Source organism: Rhamphochromis sp. 'chilingali' (genome assembly GCF_963969265.1).
Source record: "Rhamphochromis sp. 'chilingali' genome assembly, chromosome: 8".
NCBI classification, from domain to species: domain Eukaryota; kingdom Metazoa; phylum Chordata; class Actinopteri; order Cichliformes; family Cichlidae; genus Rhamphochromis; species Rhamphochromis sp. 'chilingali'.
In genome coordinates, this window is record NC_137935.1 from 486,204 (window position 1) to 510,463 (window position 24,260).

Genomic DNA, 24,260 nt, shown 5'->3' on the forward strand with positions numbered 1-24,260 from the left:
GGTCCGTTACAGGATGATTCAGCGGTTCGTTTGATCTCGTCCGAGCAGCGGAAGCCGGAAACTCGTCACGGGCTCGAGTTTATTCAGGGGTTGGATTCTGCTGTGAGCTCATAAATTCAGCCCGGATACAGGTGAGGGACGTGACGTCACAACCAGGACGGCGGGAAAAAGAAAAGAGTTTCTGGGTCGAGGACATTTGTTCTGTACCTTCAGGGAGTTTGAATATGCGGACCTACAAAATAAATTGGTAAACGTAATTTTAAAAATAAGATAAAATAACTACATAACATATAATTAATAAATAAAACTGATTAAGAACAAAAAGCCCCAAAAGAAACATGACCTTTAACGTGGAGACTGAACCTCTGACGTTGTGACGTAATAACGTGCAGGTGTGTGTGTGTCATCATTTCTCAGAGTCCAGATATTCTTTTTATTTTTGCCTGTGTTCATTCAGCTCTTATTCTGAAGGGTCCGAGCGGAAGTGTGTTCGTGCGTGTGTGTGTGTCTTGACGGCGTCGGGAGGAGACGGAGCATCAGACACGCAGAAGCTGGACCGACACATCTGGACCGAGAGCGAAATCTCTGGAGCGGAGACGCGCACGAACGGAGCGCGGGCGCGCGGACAGGTGCACAGCTGTGTCTCCTCAGCGTCATCCCGTGACCGCCAAGCCGGGCTCGCGGGCATGGCGGAGGAGACCCGCGTCATCTACCACCTGGAGGACCAGGACACCCCCTACCTCGTCCGCATCAACGCGCCCGCGGAGCGCGTGACCCTGGCGGACTTTAAGCACGTGCTGAACAAACCCAACGTGAAATTTTTCTTCAAGTCCGTGGACGACGACTTCGGGTGAGTCACGTGGTCCGTGCGCTCATTGATCCGTGGTCGGGTGAGTGTATTGTTCCCGTCACGCGATGTTTGTTATTCTTAAGGTACAATCACCCTCCTGCGCATGTCAGGGTGGAGCAGCTGAAGCTGACCCTCAGCAGCAGCAGCAGCAGCAGGACCTCAGGCACCTAACAGGGAGCGCCCCCCACCTGCCTCCTGTCCAGGTGGAACAGGTGTTGTCCCCTCAGAGCTTGAGGTCAGAGGTCAGCCTGGAGCCACGCCTTTGGCGCCATCGGGGGTGCTCCGCCCTCTTTCCAGTCCTACACTTGGAGAAACCTTAAGGTGGCAGCAGCAGAGCCTGGTGCTGAGCTGCTCCACCCGATGCTGCACCTGTGGCCTCGGGGTCAAAGGTGGGCAAGTCCGCTGTACCGCACGTGTGCAGCAGCTGTGGTGGACAAGGCGGAGACTGGGTGGTTCTTCCTGACAGGAAGTTCTCTGGAGAACATGTTGCTCCGCTTCATCCACCCACTTTCAAATCTGTTCACATCTGTGGCGTCCCCGTGACATCGGGCTCCCCAACATGTTCCCGCCCTCCGGTCTGAGGGTGGTGCTCTGGGGCTCCTTCTGCACGTTTCACTTACTCTGGTTTTTGCTGTTTTCACGTGAAAGAGCTTTTATGGAGCGGCGCTGTGACGTGGGCACGCTGCAGCAGGTTCCACGCCTCAAACTCGTCTTTGTATTTGTGTGGTTGTAAACCCTTCTGCACACACAGGTCACAGTCTGTGCAGTTACACACTGCTGTGTGTCCAGCAGTCCAGCCTGTGTTTCAGTTTGAGCTCTCCTCATTTTTATTCACTCATTTACTCTGAACCGCTGATGAAACAACTGTTTAATAATCTGAGCTTCTATAATCCCACACACACACACACACACACACACACACACACACACACACACACACACACACACACAGGGCTTTTATGACAGACTGTACGGCTGCGTGGAGATGCAGAGCTGGTTTCAGGGCTCGGATTATAACCAGGTTCAGGTTTGGGGGATGGTGTCTGTGACTGTGTGTCCTCACAAAGATAGGCAGACCAGCACATGTGTGTGACCCCTCTCAGCTGATGCTGCGATGATCGATTGTTCTGCTCAGTATTGATCTGTGACTCTGAGTGTAACAAAGAGGAGGAGAACACCCGGCGGGGTTTGTGTCCCCGCCACAGCTGCAGTAATACTCAGATTGTGAATATGAGATGTATGTAGCAACCATAACACCGCCCACTTTAGACCCTCAGCGTTGTTGTCGTGATGTTAGTCCAGTTTGTTTGCATCTCTCTCCTTCTAATTGGCTGCCCCTCACAAATATGAGGTTTTGATAGCAGGTGGGTGTGGCTTTTGTCTACCTGATATGCCCACATGTGCTATTAGATATTTTTAGAGTACTTATGTTTAATTTTCTTTCATGGCTAATCCTGATGTGTTACAGGGTGGTCAAAGAGGAGATCAGCGATGATGACGCCAGGCTGCCCTGTGTGAACGGACGGGTCGTCTGTTGGGTCAGTAACACACGAACATGGTACAGCTGAGTTTATGAGGACTGTTGACGATGATTGAGGACAAACTCTAAAATCGTTCCTTTGTCTCAAAACGACACAGTCAGCCAAAGCACACACCTGCATGCACACCTGCAGGCACACAACAGCTTTTTTTCAGTCACATTAAAAGACTGAAACCACATTTTGTTGTGTTATTTATTGGATAACTGGAAGACACTGAATGGATTCTAATTAGAAGCTTCCCCACTCTTAAACCTTTATTACAGAAAATTCTTTGTCCCCACAATGTCAGTTGTAATTTGTGTCCTCACAGTGGTGGTAAACAGGCACAACTCGCACACAAACACACACACAGGTGTGTCCTGAGCCTTCAGGTGTTCATCATGTCTCTCCTTGCAGTTGGTGTCATCAGACACCTGCCAGCTGGATTTCAGAGGTTCAGATGTCCAGTCTGTGGTCACGCCCACCAATTTAGCCCCGCCCCCTATAGAGAGGACAGGTGGTATCGGAGACTCCAGACCGCCATCCTTCCAGTGAGTACACCGGGGCCCAGAATGCAACACGTGTTGTAGTGCAGGCCTCAATGCTGACAGGAAGTGATGTCATGTCTGTCTCAGTGCTGCCACTGTGAGCCATGATGAGCTGCAGGGGTCAGAGGTCAAACCTGCTGTTTCAGAGAGGCTGCAGAGGAAAGATGTGGGTGAGCAAGGTAAGATGCAGAGAGAGAGAGGTGTCACCTGCACACCTATTAAACAGTGACAGGCATTTCCTGCCATCTGCTGATTGGCTGTGGTCTCTACAGGTGATCGCCTGAATGGCCACGCCCACTGCCCAGCTGATAAGAGGGGGGTGGAGCCAACAGGTGGCGGCGACAGTTCATCGACCCAGCAGAGCAGCGAACTGGAAACAACCAGTTTCTGCTCCTCTGAGGAAGACTCAGGAGGAAGGTCAGTCTCACTCACAGACACGCCTACCTGTACCTGTGAGGACCCTCAGTGAACTCTGACCTCTCGATGATGCTCATAATCAGCAGGTTAACACTTTCCCTCTGCTTTAAGTATGTAAGGTAAGCTCATGACATCATCAGCAGACCTTGCTGTGATTGGTGGGTTTGCTATGACATGCACTCGCCGCCCTTGGGTCTGCTTCTTCTGCTCCAGTAATCCTGTTCACACGCCGCTCTCCTTCTCCTGCTCTGATTGGCTGCTGCAGGTCAGGTGACTAGCGCTGCAGTCTGTATTGTCCCGCAGATAAAAGCGTCCCAGCTCATCCATGAGCAGAAATAATGTGTTCCCGCCTCTGTCCGTCCGTTTTTGCAGGTTTTCTCTGGATTTTAGATTTTTTTTAGTTTTAAATTTGAGCCTCGCAACATTTTTATGAAACATCGCTCACAGGTATGTGCATGTCACCTTTCTTTTAATGATCATAGTGATAAAAATAATCATGTATTTATTTGGACTTAATCTGTGAACAAATGATGTTTATTTTGATGACTGTTGTTAAACTTTCATCAATAATTTTTAATATTGATGATAATAATAAATGACAGCGACGACTTTTAGTCTCACTTCCTTTTATTCATTTTATTAACATAAAATCAGACCTTTCAGACGTTTCCAAAAACAGACAGTGAGTTTATGTCCAGTGAAGGTAACAAAGTGATACCCTCGGCACAGCGGTGATGCTCTGTGGCGTGAGTCGTGACACGCTCGTTTCCCACATCCTGACCAGACAAAGAAATTAGTTTGGCGAGGAAACGTTTCCCCCCGAGAGCCGACTGAAGCTCAGCCAGCGAGGCTCGATGTACAGCAGGCGTGGCCAGCTTCAGCTTCCCGATGACGTTCCTAAGCCAGCATTCGGGATACACACAAACACATATACACATAAAGGGGGAAACAGGGGACTGAGAGAGGAGCCGAGACAACAAACAAGACACAACAGATCTCAGTGAAGGCGCGTGGGTTCGTGCGTCCGCTTTCCTTCAACACATCGAGCTTTTTTCCTGTTTGTTTGTACAAATATTTACATTTTGTCTTTAATTTTTCCCGACTGAGTGACCACGCCCAACCACACAGGTATCTGTAAGCTGTGAAGTCAGTCGGACTGAACCAGGTGTGCTTCCCTCTGTGACATCATTTCAGGTTCAGCCAATCAACAGAGCAGAGCAGCTCCTCACCGCGTCTCATCAGGCGTCAACGCCGCCGCCACCGGAAACCCAAAACACAGCGGATGGAGAGGGTAAACACACACACACGCACGCACACTGACATCAGATGGCGTTATTGACAGAGTTCAGACACTTCCTATTTTTTCCTGTAACAAACGACTTGATTGGTCGGAGGCCATCGGCGCCTCCTCAGCTGTGGCGGCGCTGCACAGGAAACAGATGTGAGTTTTCAGGCGACCTGTGGGAGTGTGCAGGGTTCAAAGGTCAGACAGACGGACCAACAATGGTCAGGGTCACTGTGTGGAGGCCTGTGGGGTCTCGTGCGTTGGTTACCATGGTGACAACATTCCTGCTCTCAGGTGATTTGTTAATCCTCACAGGTCAGGTGACAAACCAACTTCAGTGAAAGTCTTTTCTACTGAATTCTAATGCAGCGGTTCTACTCACATCTGCAGGCTGGTTTTTGCCTCCTCGTACCTGTGCGCACACGCAGGTGCTTTAATGTGGGCGGTCTTTGTGACCAAAGCCGTCTGACCTTTGAGCTCACGGAGGTCAGAGTCAGTCATGTGACTGGTCCAGGCTGACAGCAGGTGCCGCTGATGAGTCGGTCAGCTGACTCAGGACTGCGGACACCTGTGGACTCTGTCAGTGACGTTACCTGATGAACTTCCTGTCTGAGGGGGCCGTCCTTCACCTTCCTCTACTGTCTGTCTGTCCGTCCGTCTGTAACTGTCTCCTCTCTCTGTCCGTCTGTCTGTCAGTCTGTGTCTTTCAGCAGTGTCACTGACTCCACCATGTCGCTCAACATCATCACTGTAACTCTCAACATGGGTGAGTACGCTTCAGTACGGGTGAGCGCTGCTGCCGATCACACCGTAGCCCCGCCCTAAACCCTCCCCTGCTTCCTGTTTCTCTGAAACTCCAACTGGACCAAAAGTAACTTGCTGCTTGTTCAGTCACAGCTGAAAGCACGAGCTGAGCAGCACGCTCATGCAGGAGCACAGTCAGAAGTCGCCTCCTGCAGGACATTAGAGAGAACGCAGGTTTAAGAAGCTAGAGTTATTATGGAGCGGCTGTTAGCTCGCAGTGACAGGGATGTTTGCACGTAGCAGCAGAGCTCAGGGTAACCCTGCTGTGTGCCTGCCTGTCTGTCAGAGAGGTACAACTTCCTGGGCATCAGTATTGTCGGTCAGAGTAACGACAGAGGGGACGGAGGCATTTACATCGGCTCCATCATGAAGGGCGGAGCGGTGGCGGCGGATGGACGCATCGAGCCGGGAGACATGCTGCTGCAGGTGCCGCTCATGCCGTTTAATCCGCTTCCTGTTTTAAAGGTGGTGGTGAGAAGGCTCACGATGCTGTGTCGTATGTGTGTCCGTCAGGTGAACGACATCAACTTCGAGAACATGAGCAACGACGACGCCGTCCGAGTCCTCCGAGAGATCGTCCACAAACCGGGGTGAGACCTTTTGCTTCATCCGTAAGTTCGCCATGGTAACCAAGGCCGATCACGTGGTTTAAAGTCAGCTTTGATTTATCTGACAAATGAATCCGTGCGGGAGCTCAGGTGTTTTTCCTGCGTCGCAGTGGAGACGCTGCATCAAAGGAACGCTTTAACCAGACCGTCGAGTCTGTCAAAGCGGTCAGCTCCGAGTTGGGGTTCATCCGATTCTGCTGCTTTGGTCTGAATGAAATTAACAGCAGGTGCTCTGAGCTAGTGTTCGCCAATCTTTTGGAGCCACGGCACATATTTCACATCAGAAAAATCCATTACAGTTACTGTTTAAAAAGGTGGTATTCAGAATACAGTTACTTGAAATGAATGGATTACACAACGGTCTTTTCCTGTTTCATAACTTAGGCTGTCCCCTCTCCATCTTTGGTAATTTCATGCCAGTGGAAACCCAAATAAAACGCTCATTGAGAGGCTCTAATGCCTGTACAGCCTTACCTAATGTCCACCTGCTGTTACTCGTTTATATTAAGATTTAAACATCTAGTTGGTGTTGGTGTGGAGAGTAACCTTCAGTAATGAATCACACAGCAATAGGACATTTATGTAGTTGTAAAAAGCATGATATTAAGTAATCCAAAGTATTCAGAATACGTTACAAAATACATTTTGGGGCATGTGATCTGTAATCTGTAGTGGAATACATTTTAAAAGTAACCTTCCCAGCACTCCTCCTGGATGGCATCTACGTACCATTGCTAGAAGGTTTGATGTGTCTCCCAGCACGGTCTCAGGACCATGCAGAGAGATGGGCAGTTATGGGTGGACAGGGCCGTAGAAGGCCCTTAACCCATCAGCAGGACCGGTAAATGCTCCTCTTTGTAAGGAGGAACAGCGTCCTCAGAGCTACAGACCTCCAGCAGGACACTGGTGTGAATGTCTCTGACCAAACAATCAGAAACAGACTAACGAGGGGGGTCTGAGGCCCCGACGTCCTCTAGTGGACCCTGTGCTCACTGCCCGGCACCGTGGAGCCCGACAGGCATTAGCCATAGAATACCATAATTGGCAGGTCCACCAATGGTGCCCAAACTTTCCACAGACGAGAGCAGGTTCACTCTGAGCACATGTGACAGATGTGAAGGGGTCTGAGAACGTTATGATTTCATACTGGGTATGGTGGGTTTGGTGATGGGGAGAATAGAATCACATAAAATAGAATAGCCTTTTATTGTCATTGTGCACATACAATGAATATTTTGGGCAGTCATTGGCTGTGCTCTGCCGTCACTGATGGTCTGGGGAGGCATATGGTAAATGGACTGATTCTTATATAGTGCGTTTTTACTCTCCTGGAGTACTCAAAGCGCAGTACTCCAGGTTACAAGACGAACTGCCAACTCTTGAGACACGGTCGCCCCATCCGAACGAGAGGGGCACAGGTGGAGGGAGCAGAGGTAGTGATGGTGGAGGACTTTGAATACCTGGGATTGACCATCCACAGAGAGGTGAAGAGGAGAGTGCAGGCAGGGGGGGTGGGTGGAGGTGAGTGTAACCGAAGGAGAAGTTTGTTTGTTTTCTTTTTATTGAGCATCAACAATGTAGTACGAAGATATACATGTAGCAAGGCCACAATGCTCCTTCTATATATCTACCCCACCCCAAGAACATGTTGGACAGCGATCCAGAGGGGAAAAATTTAAATACATAAATGAATAAAGTGAATTTAAATGAGGTGCAAGGAAATTCACCATATTTGAAGATGTGCACTTAAAGGGAAGTTTGCACAAAATTAATCACAATCACACAGAAAAAGGATGTACGGCAGCTGTCAAGCATCTATCAGGTGGGTATGGTTTTAATTTTCTCTAAATGTTTTAGCGATGTATCCCAAACAGCAAAGAATCTCTCCTTCGACCCCTTGAGAGCGTACTTATCTTTTCCAGCTGTATGAACTGTGTCAGGTCACTGAACCACAGAGCCGCTTTGGGTGGCTTCTTTGACTTTCAATGCAACAATATCCTTCTGCGTGCAAGCAGTGTAGTGAAAGCGATTGTGTTTTTATGACTTCCTTAATGTTCCATGTCCTCTATCTCTAGCACCAAATATACCCATAGCTGCATTGGGTTGAAGCTCAACATTCAATGCTTCAGACAGTGTTTTGAAAATTGCTTTTAAAGTTGGACATGACCAAAACATGTGTTAAATCTGCAGAGGGATTTCTACATCTCTCACAGCTTGCATCTATGTTTGGAAATATTTTGGCCAGTCTTGCCTTGGAGTAATGAATGCAGTGTCAAATCCTGAACTGTATGATGTTTAATTTGGCACAGAAAGTGCTGTTGTTTACTCTTAAAAGAGCGCTCTCCCAGGTCTCCTCCTCTAAGTCCACCCCCAGCTCATCCTCCCAGTCCGCTTTGATCTTTGGCATTGTTATTCTGAAAGGAGGCTATACAATTACTAGTTCTTCAGATTAGACCTTTAGGCTTAAATGTCAGGTTCAACAGATCATCTACAGCAATAAGTAGAGTTATATTTGGAAAGTCAGGGTTATGATGCTGAAGGAAGTGGCGAACTTGAAAGTATCTAAATAAGCTGAACGAGGGAGGTCAAGTTTGTGTGACAAATCCTGAAAACTTGCCAAGACACCGTCTATGTACATGTCAGAGGCTGCTGTGTGAATAAAGTTACAGTTTGAATAATGACCAATCTGTGTCATCTTCCTTTCAGTCCGGTGACGCTAACCGTGGCAAAGTGTTGGGATCCGAACCCGCGAGGCTGCTTCACGTTGCCGAGAAGTGAGTTATCGTCGGTATTTGTTTGGCACACAAGAGGTGTTACATAAAGTAAAATGATTACATGACACATCCAAATCTCCACAGGCGAGCCAGTCCGTCCCATCGACCCTGCTGCCTGGGTGTCTCACACCGCCGCCATGACGGGGAGGCTCCTCCCACTATACGGTATTACACCCACCATCCTCTGCACCTCCCGTCACCTGTCCATCAGATGCTAACCTGCTACTTTTTTCCAGGCGTGAACGAGGAGAACCACCTCAACATCCACAGTGACATGACCATGGTTGTCAAGGCGATGGCCAATCCCGAGTCTGGCCTGGAGGTCCGAGACAGGATGTGGCTGAAGATCACCATCCCCAACGCTTTCATCGGTAAGAAGTCCGGCTCATATTTTGGTCTGAATCCTGGAACCGTGACCTTTAACCTCTGATGACCATCATGTGTGGGTTCAGTCACTTAGGAAACCTCATCGTCTCGTCTTCACGTACTCGCTCTTCGCTCTGACCTGGTCTCCGCCCTCAGCCGATCCAGACCGTCCCTCCACTCTGTGACTTTTTACACCACCAATGTTAGAGCTACGAATGACGTCCGTCACACACAGTGGCCCTTTGTGTGGTACCCTCAGCTCGTTTAGCCTGCGAGCCAGCGCGGTTTACCGGGACGTGGCCGCCGGCCGAACCCACACTCCCCTGTAGGAGCAGGCGCTCGCTCTGGTATCCCCGTGTTGGTGTTGTTCCTGAATCGTCAAAGCTAACGTTGGTCTGGGTTCAACATGGCAGGTGACCTGTCACGTTGTTGTGATGTCATTGTTTTGGACCATGGGAACAGCACCGCCCCCTTTTTGGGATTTTTTTCCCGAGGGGACAGCAACAGGTTTTTTTCCACATTGCTATGACATCACAACAATGTGATTGGTCACTGGCCATGTTGAACCCAGACTAACGTCTTGATGCATTCTCAATCATCCAGGAAAGTAAATCTCCAAAATGTTGGTCCAAGTGACTTCTTCAGTCTTCTCTGAAGAAGTCACTTGGATGAGTGACGAAACGTTTCTCCCACAAAACGCTACGTCCAGATGAACAGAATCAACTTTTTGGAGAACCCAGACTAACGTTAGCTTTGAAGTTCCAGATGCGACAGCAGCTAGCAGTACTAGCGTAAGAGTACGGAGAGGTATGTCGCCCGCGGGGTGCCATGGTAGCAAAACCATCATCATCAGTGTGCCAGGCATTTTTTAACCACACTGAAGTGTGCGGGTCCCGAGATAAACCCTTATCAGCTTTGAGATGAGCAACTAAGGTTCTAACCAATGAGAGCACAGGATACTACACTGGTAGTAAATACGCTGGAGGGTTACCTAGGCAACCACAGTGTGCTAGCGAGGAGCCGTCAGACAATGAATGGCGCCCTGTGAGGACGTTCACTCCATGAGGCTCGGAGAGCGAGCAAGTACCAGTTAGAGCTGGTTCTGGTTCCAGGGACGTTCCTCGGATCCCCGCAGAGCTTTGGTGGCTGGACTGCAGCGAGGGCTGGTTTTAGGAAAGCGGGAAGTTATGTGTGCCTCACCTTTGACGGCCTCCCTCCGCCCCTGCAGGTTCAGACGTGGTGGACTGGCTGCACCGCAACGTGGATGGCTTCATTGACCGACGCGAGGCTCGCAAGTATGCCAGCAACCTGCTGAAGGCCGGGTTCATCCGACACACCGTCAACAAGGTGACCTTCTCCGAGCAGTGCTATTATGTGTTCGGAGACCTCTGTGGAGGTGAGGGCAGGAAGTTAAAACCATTTCATAATAAGAGCGTGAGTTTGAGGTTTCTGCTGCGCTGATCATGACTCTGTGCTTCCTCCTCAGACATGGCTGTGATGTCACTGATGGATCAGGAAGGAGCCTCCACACGAGGGTCTGACTGCGACCAGCTCACCTTCCCCTACCAGTACCCCATCCCCCACCCCTACAGCTCCCCCCACCCGCTCCACCAGCTGCCGGCCCTTGGAGGAGGCCCATGTAGTGAAGGTAACAAACATGCTCGTGTACAAACACTCGCAGTGGGTTCTGATTGGCTGTTACTGATCAGCTGGCCGCTCTTGTCCAAATATGGTCGCTGTGAAATGACTGACATCATGATGTCTGAAGTAATGATGGTTTGTTGTGACCTCACAGGAAGCTGTAGCAGCGGCTCGAACTGCAGCGATAATCAGGAGGAAGGAGCAGGAGGGAGCGAATTGAGAGCCTCCAAACAGGAAGCGAGTGCCTCTCCTGAGAAGCGTCTGGAGGCGGAGCCTCTCAGTGACAGTCGTGTCCAGCGACCTCTGAGCTGCTTTGAAGACCTCCTGCCGTCATCTAGAGGTCAGCACCATGACCTTCCAACAGCCCAGCCTGGAGTCTCCGCCTCCCGCCAGTCCTTCCGCATGGCCATGGGAAACCCCGGCGACTTCTTTGTGGATGTCATGTGATCACATTGGGAACTGGAAACGTTTCCGTGATTATAAACTGTTGAGTTCGTAGTTTGAATGAAGCTGATTCAGGAAAGTTTGCTCTTCGTCATATTTAGATTTTATTTATGAACCTCCACTGTGAAGCGGCACACCTTTGACCTCACCTGCCTCCAGCACTGTCCAACCCGCCATCCTCACGTGTTTGAAGATCGGAGCAGCTCAGAGGCCGGGAGCGTTTGATTTGATCCGTTATCACGTCAGGACCTCGCTCTGAGGCTCTTCTGTTCTCCATCGACGCGGGGTTCTCTGGTTCCTGTCCGTGAGGATGTCGCAGAGGGAAAGCTGAGCTTCGTCTCCAGAAGTTGCTGGATGTTGAATCGTGTGCCGGGTTGGGCTCGACAGGAGATCCAAACCGGAAGCAGAAGCAGGTTCAGGTCAGCGAGAGGAAACGGGAACTAACTGCAGATACGCCCTGCCAACCCGGCTGTCGTCCGCAGGCCTGCAGGTCCAGCAGGTCCAGCAGGTCCAGCTCACTGACGGTTCCTCGAGTCCGTGCTGACCCAGTTTCCTGCGCACACTTCAGCTGCTCGTGTCTTCGGGTCACTTGTTTATTAGTGACAGCAGAGTGAATGAGACGTTTGAAAGTATAGAAAAGCATAAACACCAAACCTGAAAGAAATAAAAACCCAGTGAAACCAGCAACATGGTCGGAGGATGGTCCTTCTTGCTCCATCACAGCTTTCAGAGAAACGCTGTGTGTCCTCTGCAGACATTTGAGTTGTTTAAAACAATAAAAGTCTTTGAAATGTGTGAAATGCTTCTCTCCGATCTGCACGCTGAGCTGATTACAGTAGGCTGTTTGAACGATGGGTGGCGCTGGACAAAAACTACAAAACACAGAGGCCTCATGGGCCGTGAAGGCTCTGTGAGACAGGTGAACACCACCCAGAGTAAGAATCTGGTTAGATACCAGTGTGTGTTACCTGGCTTCATGGACAGATAGAGCTGGGTGAAAATGTATGCTATGTCTTCTGATGATACTGCCTAAGGGAAGCATGTATAATGTAGGGCAGAGCTGGTCAGAATTGTTTTGTTATTTTTTATTCATGTGGATATAGTGCATATGACATAAATATCACAAGTTTATTTTTAAAACAAAATAAACGTGTTATTTTTCATGTGATGTGCATTTATAGACATACATGTTCAATATCCACATGAATAAAAATAATAAAGTAACTTATTCATTTATACCGGTAGTGTAAAAGTCAAAGACTAGGAAATATTTTCCACGTGTGTGACCAATAAAGGTTATCTTATTATTTGAAAAAACAATCTAGAACATGTAAAAACAGAGAATTGTGTCAGGTGACCCCGAAGAGCTTCAATCTGAACTTTTCCACTCAGAAACAAAACACGCCTCTTTCATTACTGCGTTGTAGTGAACACCAGTGGTGGAGCGGGGGGGGGGGCTTAAGCCCGGGTCTTTTTGTCAGAAGCCCGGGGTCTTTTGGAGTGTAATTTCTTCATAGTTAGATGTCTGGCTGACAACTGTATAAAACAAAAAGTACACACAATATTCGAAGCACATAGTGCACACTGTGGGAATTTACGACTGTGTGTAAATCCCCCCTGATATTGGTATGATCCGAGCTCAGGCACTAACCGGGGCGGGGCAGCTGCTGCCTACGAGTGCTCTGTTAGAGAAGCGCAGACAGAGGAGAGCTGAAGTTTGAGCAGGTACCAAAGCAAATCATTCGTACTGTACAGATAATGTAAATATGACGGTGCATCACTAAAGATTGATATCAAACTGATCACTTGACCCATATTACGTTACTTGTTCTTCAAGTGAATCAACAAATGGCGAAATGAAAAGCCAAACAACAACAATGCTGTTTCTTTAGAGAGTCTCAGCTTACATGTGTTTATTTCATATTTTCAGTTGTTTCCCTCCACGGCTAAATAAACTCTCTAAACTGGTTTCAGTAATGCACTGATGTACAAGCATGGACATAAGGAGCTTCTTTCAAAGAAAAAACTCTGGCAGATGTTATTTTATATATTATGCTTTGTATGTTGTTCAGTATATCTATGCAAAACAAGAGGGGTTTCAGTACACAGCAGGATATTCACAGCTGAAACCAGATATTTACACTTTATGGAAAACACAAGAACAGTTTTTACTGTACAACATCAATTTAGAGTCAACTTTTGTTTTAGATAAATATTGAAATATCTTTTGAATTAGTTAAATGTCAGAATAAAGAGAGACAGAGCTTCTATTTTTATCACTTTCATCAAATTTAGGAGTACAAGTACACTAAGTTTATTGTTAATTAATAAGAAACTGCAGACGATTCCATCCTGAGCTGAAGAAGCTTCTGATTGGTTCGTAGAGTCCATGTGAGTAAACTGGTGGCACAGCTGTGGATGCATATAAGGCAAAACACAGAGCCTGTTTCTGTGACATGGGAACATCAGGAGATGTCAACAAAACACCAGGAACAGAACTGTGGAGCTCCATAAGTGTGGCTCAGTTTGAATACAATTTGGTGCCATTTACAAGAAATACAGACAGTTTCTCTCTTTACTCTTAAAGTTAACAAATATGTTTTTATATTTATCTAAAAAATAAACATTTAGTCTGATTTGATGTTACAATTAAAAAAGTGTTTTTATCTGAAGAGTTTGTAAATATCTGTATAACTGTGTATTTGATGATTGTCAGCACAAAGAGGAAGAGAGGGAACAAGAGCAGGTGAGACTCACATGTTAGTCAAATGGTTGTTTACCAAAAGTATCAGCGTATCACAGGTCCTCATGTATCTCGTACCTCGTGTTTCTTTTTAGGTTTGCTATTTTTCAAATTCTATATTTATTAAGTTCTGCAGCCTGTTTGCACAACAAGGCTAAATAATTATATAAACTTTGGTAGAATTAAAAAAATAAGTGTAGTGCAGGTCTATGATGATTTTTAGTGCTGCTATCATCTAGTTCTGATTCTGGTTCTGTCTTGGTTAAGTCCTCAGTAGTTCTGATTTTGCACTTGGCTGTGGCTCAGGGGGTTGGGAATCGCATCTGTAACCGGAAGGTCGCCGGTTCGATCCCTGGGCTCTCTGTCCTGGTCGTTGTGTCCTTGGGCAAGACACTTTACCCTACTTGCCTACTGGTGTTGGCCAGAGGGGCTGATGGTGCGATATGGCAGCCTCGCTTCTGTCAGTCTGCCCCAGGGCAGCTGTGGTTACAACTGTAGCTGCCTCCACCAGTGTGTGACTGAATAGTGGCGCTTTGGGTGCCTTGAAAAGCGCTATATAAATCCAATTCATTATCATTATTAATTCCGGATCAGTTCTGGGTCTGGTTGAATTGGGGTTTAGTCCCTGTGTCTTGATACAGCCCTGACTTTGTTCTGCCTCGCTGCTTAATTAAAAAACTAGTTTAAGGTGTCCTGCACATGTGATATATATTTTTCCCTATATGAAGTCATTTTTTTTAACAAAACTCAAAACAGAGCCAATTAATCTTTCAGTCATTTCTAAACCCCCCCCCCAAAAAAAAAAAAAAAAAAAAAATCCCACATACATACTACCCTTTAGGGCTAAGCCCCGGGTGTTTCAAATGTCTGGCTCCGCCTCTGGTGAACACGTTCTCCCACGGTCACCCTGAAGCCTAACCTTGGTCTTTGGGGACCCCTGATGTCTGGGCCCGGACGGTGACGTCACTGGCTCGCGTTCACGGTTCGCTCTTTTCTGCTAGGACGCGTCCCAAACCGTTCAGCTGCCGCCTCGGGCTCCGGGAGCGGGCACGGCGGGGTCCGGGACGCGCCGGTGTTCGAACCACACCGACACCAGGCCCCGGGCCGCTGGCACAGGGAGCCGCTGGGGTCCCGCAGTGCAGGGAGTGTCCCGGGGGAGGAAGGCGGTGCTCTGAGTGGGACGCGGCCGGCGGGGCTCCGTCAGCTTACGCGGAGCTCCGCCGCGGCGCAGACATCTTGGCACCGAACGGTGAAGACGGAGGGTCCGGTCCTGACGCCCCGATGGATCGACGGTGAGGCTCGCGGTCCAGGAGGAATCCTCGCCGGGAGCCAGCGGCCTGTCCGCGGGGCCGGGGAACACCGGCAGCGGTCCGCGCTCTGCCCGTGAGTCCGTCCGTCCGCACTGCAGCAGCGGTGGCTGACCGCTGCGGCAGCGCTAGCAGCAGCTGCTAACGGCTAGCTCCGAAGCAGCCGTCAGAAATCCCGGTTTTCGCTCCTGGCGCTGACCGCTCCCGTCTTTCCCGCCTGAGCTGCGGTGTACTGTCCACAGTGAAAGTCGAGGAGCCGCCCTTCAATTCGGCTCACCCATAAGGAAGCTTCGTGTAAGACAAACGAACCTTTTTAGCGTTTTTATGTGTCGCTGTCGTCGATAAATACCATTCTCGTGAGCGGCGCCGAAACCTACGTGACTGGGTAGAAACATCAGTCCTCCCGTCCAGGTACAAATAACTGGGGGGACACACGAGGCTGCCGAAAACAGCGGCACAGGCTGCCGTTACCGGCCGCTAAACGATCTGAAGGGTTTCCTTCGCCATCCCGGGAAATTTAACACCAACGTTAAAACGAAGATTTCTTCAATGGAGTTCGGAGTGCGCCCCTTTTAAGGTTTATCAGCGGGTAACTGCAGGCTGTCAGCGTACATTTTAACCTTCAGTGTGGAGATGTTCTTGTTGTGTGCACATATGTGAATATCAAAACGCCTTTTCGTGTCTACGATTAAAATAAATATGTCATATGAAACAATAAAAGGGGAGAACATGTCCGCCAGCATTTAAACGCTTCATCTTTATAATCTGAAGCATCCGCACGGAGTGGTGTAGCTTGACGTTTACAGGGAAACCACAAATGCATCTTCATATTTATACAAACGAGCTTTCTTTAGAAAAGATGATGTATATTTATAAGAAGGTAAACTGACAGCTGGTCTCTGCGTGTGAAATTAAAATAATGATGGACTCTGCTTTATTTACGACGCTCTGTTCAGGTGCTGCTCTGACAGTCAGATTTCAGAGTGTTCAGCTGCCTGCCTGTCATAAGGATTACTGCGGATTCATTTCCAGCTGAGCGATGTTTCTGTGCATGGATGCCGAGGTCCACATTTCATGTTGCAGTTTAACATTATGTCATCAGCTGGCCAGGGATGGGAACTGATAGGAATTTAGCGATTCCAGTATTGATTCTCTTATGGATTGTTTTTCACCAGCATCACTAAGACATTACAGTCATGTAAATGAATCACACGCTGTGGGTCGCATGTTTGAGCGTGCTGAGGTTTCCTTCTTCTTTGTACTCGGTAACATATTACACAGAACACTTCGTTCTACTATTCGTTACTTTCATGTTCCTCTGTAAAATGATCTGAAGCGCTTATAATCACCATCTAACGATATAACCATGAGGCTACAGCCCCACATAGCAGCACGCACCTCTCTCAGGTCTTTTTCTTAGTACAGGGGTGGGCAACTCCAGGCCTCGAGTGCCGGTGTCCTGCAGGTTTTAGATATCACACCTGAATCAAATGATTAGTTAATTACCCGGCCCCTGGAGAACTACAAGACAGGTTGAGGAGGTCATTTAGCCATTTGAATCAGCTGTGTTGGATCGTGGACACCGGCCCTCGAGGCCTGGAGTTGCTCACCCCTGTCTTGGTACAACGCAAAAATGAAAACCAGCACAAAAAGCGGTCGCCACGGTGATTCTGAACAGGTAGAGGAGGCTGCAGCCTGACGGCTCATCTGTTTGTTACCTGGTGCACTCTGGGTTCTTGGCTAGCTCAGCATTAACATGCTGTCTGTGCAGTTGCTTGTAAAGAGTGAAGTTGTGTTAGCAGCAGACTGCAGTTTGTATCTCGCCCTTTTGTGCAATAAAATAAAAGTGACGTGCATATCCACGCTGGAGACTGCACCGCCGTTTTCCTCCTCCGACACGCCAACTAAAATCAGCTGATCATAGCACGAGTGCAAGAACCGATAAGCGGGATCGATAGCTCAACGACCAGGAGGAATGGAGTTTTCCGAGTCGGGAACAGTGCCCTCTGCTATGTGAAGTGTTTCCCAGGCGCTGCCTGTAATAACTTGCGCCCTGTTCTTGTCTGTGCAGCTGCAACTCTCCGTTATGATTGGCTCTGACTGACGGTGTCAGCTCCTCATCCACGATTGCGGGGGAGGTGTTGATCTCCAGAGCTTGTCACCATGACAGCATGCTCAGAATCTTTTACTCAGGGCAACCTAGCATGATTCAGGGCTCGAAGTCATACTCCGAAGTTACTGTAGCCCCTCCCCTTTTAGACAGCTGGCTTCTGATTGGCTGACCCTCACAGGCATCTGTATGGTGCTTATGATGTCATATAGATCCCAGAGTAGAAAAGTCTTAAACGGCCCTCACTGTTCATCCTCCAGCAGTAACCATGGAAACGTGTTTCCATGGTAAAGATGTTGGAGTGTTTCCACACCCATACAGGATGTAACGCAGCGAGCCCGCTGAGGTCATCCATACAGATTCATTAATGTTGATTGATTACTGATCGATCCGGCCCAGAACTGAAACCAGGAACACCTGGTCATGTGACAGCTCGTCAGTAGCTGTAAATGCAGAATGAACCTAATCTGTGACGGTCAGCTGGGGTCAAAGGTGAGACGCTGCACCAAACGCTGCTTCCTGTGATTGCCCTCTGCAGCGCTGTCACTGAAGCATTCCGAGGTTCAGCTTTCCATTTAATCTCGAATCCAGCCATCTGTCTGATGACGGTGAGTGGAGGAAGCTCGTTGTACCGTCGGCCGTTTCCCGTGGTTACCGCAGCCTCGCTTCACTCTCTTTTTGGATGCTGAGTCTGCGTCAGGAGGCGGGGCTGCTTCGATGTGAAGCTGATCGTTTAGATTTAAACTCTGATCTCACGGTTGCACCACGACTCTCCTGGACCAATCAGAGGCAGTGTGGAGTCACACGGTCTGCTGTGCTGTTCGATGGTGATCAAGTCAAGTCAACTTTATTTGTCAATTCTGCCACATGTACAGGACATACAGAGAATAGAAATTTCGTTACTCTCAAACCCTAGTGATTAAAAAATGCGATGGAGCCCTGAGGCAGGTGCTCTCCCACCGCCGTTGCAGAGCTGCGTGCTGAACGTGACGCTCTGCAGCTTCCTTCGGTCCTGCAGACATGCAGAGGGAGCCTGTTGCTAGGCAACAGCAGCAGGGCTGCGGCGCTGATGGAAAGCTCAGTGAGTGACGCCGGGCTCACAGGTGAGCTCGCTGGTCCAACCTCCAGCCGATGCACAGCGTCTGCTCCGACAGGCCCGTCAGGACCTCGGGTATAATGGAGACGTCTGAGCGCAGCGTTCGAACAGCTGGAGCGGCAGCGGCGTGGACGTTAGTGGATCAAACACGTAGCGCACTCTGACCCGGACGACCCCGATCACCTCGTGTTCAGGCTGAGGAGGCAGTCTCAGATGACGGAGAGCTTTTTTTACGATGTTGGCTCAACTGTGCGTGTGCATCGGGGTCTGTAACGATCACCGCGGTGTCGGCCATGTTTGATATCTGGATACAGTCAGGTGCAGGTGACAGGAACAGGAACCCCAGAGTGCTCACCTGTCCTGTTCAACCACCTGAGGACTGACGTAGCGACGCCAACCCGGCGACCGTGCGGTAAAACCCGCCGCTCAGCTCCACAGGTCACGTCTGTGGAGACGTGACCTGTGGAGACACTGAGTTTTTGGCACGCTGCTCTGACCTTTTATTACTGAGTGTTTCTGACATCGAGCGAGTGGTCGCGAGCTCTGACCACATTCCTGCATCGCTGCACGGATGCCGTCAGGAATCATGGCAGATCGGGGCTGGAGGACATTTCCTCTTTAAGGGAGGGCGTGACCGAAAACTGCGGCGCTGACCGACGTGTTTGGAGGTGTGGCTGCGGGGGAGGGTAAAGTGTGATTTCAGGTATTACCTCAGCAGTGTTTCTGTGACCCAAGCTGTGTCCCAAAGCGTAGGCTGCGTCCTCCTGAGGACCCGGCCTTTGCGGTCTACGTGGGCCGGGTCCTTTGAAGACCGAGAAGGCCGGAAGAGCGAGGTTGTGAAATTGGACGGTCCAGCCTTCAGATTTGCGTCATCGCTGTCTGGGTGGGGTTTAATGAACTTGGCCGTCTGCTCCGTGCTATCTAAATATAACAGGACACTGGAGTAAACTCTCGACCGTCTCACACTTCTGTTTAATCAGTTTTCTGTTTGACGTTTATTCAGCTGTGTGAAAATCCTGGAGGAACCCACCCGATGGATTAATAAAGTTTTATTTAATCTAATCTAATAACTTTGATCTCAGCCAAACCGATTTACTTTTACGATTTAAGTTATCCGAGTGACTTAAATATCACGTTTAACCTGAGTAGCGAAAGACAGCGGGGATCCGCTGCCCTCGCCAGCTCGAGTGACCATTGAACCCCGGCTAGTAGGGGTGCAACGATACTCGTATGGATATTGAACAGTTCGATACAGTGCTTTCGGTTCGGTACGCATATGTATCGAACAATACAAATTTAAAAAAAAATTTTTTTTTATTTTATCAACTTTTCTTCTGACTATGCTGTCTGTGTTGAGCGCTCAGTGGATCTGCGTTCGACTACTCCGCCTAGGCTGCACTGTCGAGCGCAGATCCACTGAGCGCAGCACAAGCACAGAAGCGAAGCTCATTGCAACATGGCAAATTTATTCAGATTTTGGTTTTCATGTGACGTATGACCCTGAAGGTAAGCGCGTCATGGACTAAAGTAAAACAGTATGTTGGATGTGCCACACAATGCTCAATTACATGGTGGGAACTAGTGTGTTAGCGCAGTTAGCTCGTTAACGTGTTGGCCGTCCAGCCCCACGCACGGGGCGATCCGCGGTAGCTCATTAACGGAGATTTGCCGTGTTGTGGCGTTAAGGTCATTTCAGATTAACGCTGACAGCACTAGTGGGAACACAACGAATATGACTGCACATTTACTCCGACATCATCCTAGTGCAAAGACAAGTGGAAGCAGACAAAAACAACAAGCAGCATGCTACAAACTTTACCCGAGTCATTTACAGCCGTTAGCACAGGATTCTCCTTATGGGGACCTGATATGTTTAATATGCTGCTGAGAATATAGTCCAGAAGAAGCGTATAGTATAGCTTTTATTTTGAAAGAGCCATTTCTCTGTAATAAACTCTCTTTTCCAAAGATGAGTGATTCCTCCATCAAACTGTAATTTTGAGTTAAAATATATATTTATAATTTTAATAAATGTCAAATTAAAAAGGTATGAACATTTTTTGTATCGAAAAAATATCGAACCGTGAATTTTGTGTATTGTTGCACCCCTACCAGTCAGCTATCGAGCTGGTGGGTAGCAGACGTCTCTGAAAACGTCGGAGCACTTTTGCAAATATGTGATATCTTGATAAACCGAGCAGATATTTGAAGGTTACACAGCTGCATTCACGCGAAAATATGTAAATTGTCATTGTTGGAAACTGGAATTGGCTGAGCTGCGCTATGAATTCTGGGATATGGTGGGCCACGAAGGACGCACCCGACCCATCCTTCAAATTCGGGGAAATAAAGGGCGTATCTGTCGGCCGCATTTGAAGGAGTCGACGAATTGGGACAGCCTTTATCGCCTGGCTGTGACGTAATCAGCCTTCAAATGCGGCCTCCGAAGGATGCAGCCAACGTTTTGGGACACAGCTCCAGTGTGTGGTTTGTTTGTTTTTTCCTAAACAGGAAGGGGCGTGTCCCATGGTGCCGCTGTGCTGCTGCTGCGGCTCTGTGGTTTTTTTAGGTTTTGATTTTTGTAGCGTTGGACAAGAAAATCAAAACCTAAAGAAAATACAGCGCTGACAGAACTTCCTGCAGGGGGTGCCAAGCACCAGGCTGCTGGACATGAGGAGGTCTGCACACTTCCTGTGACCTTCATCAAGTTTCAGGTGAGAACAGGAAATCGTCACATACACGCTGAATTTCACTCTTCATCATCTGCTGCTGATTAACTCCTCCTCTTCCTCCTCCTCAGGTTTTGTGGCTCGTTCAGGTGTGACAGTCTTGGAGGCGTCGCTGACCTTCGGCGATCACGCCACAGCTGGATGTTTGAGGCTGATGTGTGCACTTCCTGTTTGTGATCGCTGTCAGAGCGTTTCCATCTTCCTCAGTAAAGCAGAGTGAAAATAAACTTTCCGAGTGTCTCAGTCTGTTTACGTGAACCCGCCCATCACGCTGACGATGTCATCATGCTGATTAGACTCCTTTGATTTGACATTGCAGCCTGTTTCAGCCACCAGTGCTGACTGGTGCTGGACCAGTGAAAGCGGCGTGACGCGTGCTTACTCACAGTAGACTGTAAATAAAAGATGGACTCCAGGCTGCTTTGATCCAATCAGAAATGACAGGATGGAGTCATCAGCTGACGCTTGGTACCACAGATACCTGCGCATTAGTAACATCCAATCAAAATCCTTGAATTTCACTAAAACTGGAGCTCCGCCTTTGTGGACGCTCTGTACAGTAACCTCACAGCAGCCATATTGTTGGTCACATGATGTCATTAAAAACAGCACAAACACGTCCAGTCCTGATATCACAGCAAAGCGTGTAACAGACACGCAGTCCACAGTGTCCATTTCATGCTGTGACCCTCCAAATGTGCAGTAAGCTGCAGAGCCAGCAGAGGGAGACATTTCAAGCCAACATGGAAATTATGACGTGAAACATTCAAACAGACATTAAAACTTTTACATGTAAACACAGGTTAGCGTGTACACGCTTTGCTGTAATACTGGGTTGGTCCAGAGGTCCACACTGCAGATACCATCTACCTGTCAGTCAAAGAGGCCACACCCCTAAAAATGCAAAGAGGTGAGTTATATAAACATTTCCCCCGCCTTCATAACACCTGTGGGGCGTGTTATGACTGTCTGTGTTTCAGGCTGTAAACATGTTTGTTTGTGCTGCGAACCTTTAACATGGAAGTCTATGGAGACGGACTCACTGCTGCCCCTGCTGGACATCTCAGGTTCAGTCTAACAGCAGCTCACACTGAGGCTGTGACACTAAAGACAACACAAACCTGAAGCTGCTCTACTTCGCGACACACACACACACACACAGAGTTTTTGCAGAGGTGATAATCTTCAGTCATAAAACTGGAGCTTCAGTTAAACTGAGCAACCTGGTTTCTCATCTCTGCTGATGGTCGAGGCGTCTAGTTTGACCTGCAGGACATTTTTTGGTCGCTCCCGGTCACCACGGCAACCAGCAGCCTGTAAAAACAGAATCGTTTCTTTTCATCGACCCGAAAAAATACAAGAAAAGAACAAGATGGAGGGGCTGTTTGTGAGGTGTGGGAACCTGCTGACGAGTGTGTGTGGGTGTTTCTGACTGTGTGTGTGTGGATGGACAGATGAATGGACAGAAGTGTAATTAAATCGTCATCCTTCAGCTCCGGCTGAAAGTCTGTCTTCTCCTCCGTCTCTCTGAGTGACGTGCCGTCAGGTTCCCAATGCGCCGGGCCTCCGAGCCAGCTGGACTCGAGCCAGGAAGCCGTGGGCCCTGGGCAGTGGGCCAGAAACACTGAGACATGATGGGATACCCAGCAGGTGTTACCTGAGAGGCTGTAAGCTGTGAGGGTGTTTCCTCAGGTTTGTTTAAAAAGTATGAAAACAACAGTTCAGTTTCTGCTATGTGGGGTGGAGATCTCCATTCATAGTTATTATACTCAAAGATGGGAGACGATGAGCCCTCAGGTGCACCTGAACAGGAAGCCCACCTGTTGGCACCTGGCTCATTTTCTGTACTCATTGGGCATTTGGTTGAACTTCCTTCAGGAAGCCTGCAGTCACTCCAGCAGAGCTGCAGGAGCAGAATTCTTCATTTAGCATCGATGCATCTGAAGTCACGCTAAATAAAACCCAGTAAAAATAATTCAAAGTGCTTTTAAAGGAGAACTGAGATGGATAACACTTACACGTCCTCCAGCATTGCAGGTGCTCCTTCAGCTCAGAGCACAAGGCAGTGAAGGTGGTGCAAGGAAAGGAAGCAGAAGTGAGGTTGCAGAGCTGGAATTACAGAGACAACCTCATAAACCAGCGCTTCCCGGTCTTTTCATCAGCAATGCCAGATCCCTCTTCAACAAAATGGACGAACTAAGGCTCCAGGTTGTGACAGATTGCACCATTAGGGATAGCTGTGTACTTATGATCACAGAATCCTGACTTCATCCATTCATCCCGAATTCAGCCATCAAGCTAACGGACTTAACAACATGGTGCTAAATCAGGACCGTGGTTAGAGAAGAGTAGGTGGGGTGTGTGTAGATCAACAATAACTGCTGTACAGACACAGTTACTGTGGACAGCCATTGCTTCCCTGACCTGGAGTAAATGAATTGCAGACCCTTTTACGTACCAAGGGAGTACACTGTTGTTTACCTTCCACCAACTGCTAATGCTAACTATGCTAACCTTTGCTGACAATGACTGGGACTCAATTCCCCCTGAGATCCGGAGGGACACGGACTCTAATTCCACCATACCACCGCTGAAGTGGCGTAGGCGACGGAGGCACAGGAAACAGAAGAGAGCAGGGCTGAGTGCTAGGCTACGTGCTAACCCACACAGACCGGCTATTCCGAGTCTCTTCCTCACCAACTCACGGTCACTAAATAACAAGATGGATGAGCTACGACTGCGGATCACCTTACACTGTTTGGATTATTCTGTTATGATCATTGAGCTAGCAGGCCACGCTACATTCAGAGCGGACAGGAACAAAGAGTCCGGAGGAGGTCTGCTAGTGTTTGTGAATAATAACTGGTGCACCAACAACACAGTTAAAGTCGTCCACTGCTGTCCGGACACAGAGTACATGATGGTTCAGTGTAGACCCTTCTACTTGCCGAGCGAGCTCACAGCGATCACAATAATAGCAGTTTATGTGCCGCTGCAAGCTAATGCTAAGTCAGCCAT

At 48.6% G+C, this 24,260-nt stretch overlaps 1 protein-coding gene across 1 annotated transcript; it reads left to right on the forward strand.

The window, feature by feature from the left end:
- The first annotated feature begins 31 nt into the window (after nucleotides 1-31).
- On the forward strand, nucleotides 32-14,738 carry dvl3b (dishevelled segment polarity protein 3b). Its single transcript, XM_080890162.1, has 15 exons — nucleotides 32-850; nucleotides 2,319-2,388; nucleotides 2,788-2,921; nucleotides 3,006-3,097; nucleotides 3,191-3,335; nucleotides 4,530-4,626; nucleotides 5,317-5,386; nucleotides 5,711-5,850; nucleotides 5,938-6,014; nucleotides 8,739-8,806; nucleotides 8,891-8,971; nucleotides 9,043-9,177; nucleotides 10,401-10,568; nucleotides 10,659-10,820; nucleotides 10,968-14,738. Exons 1-15 carry the CDS (start codon nucleotides 687-689, stop codon nucleotides 11,258-11,260), a joined length of 1,896 nt encoding a protein of 631 aa, XP_080746288.1. The 5' UTR covers nucleotides 32-686; the 3' UTR covers nucleotides 11,261-14,738.
- Nucleotides 14,739-24,260: the final 9,522 nt, after the last annotated feature.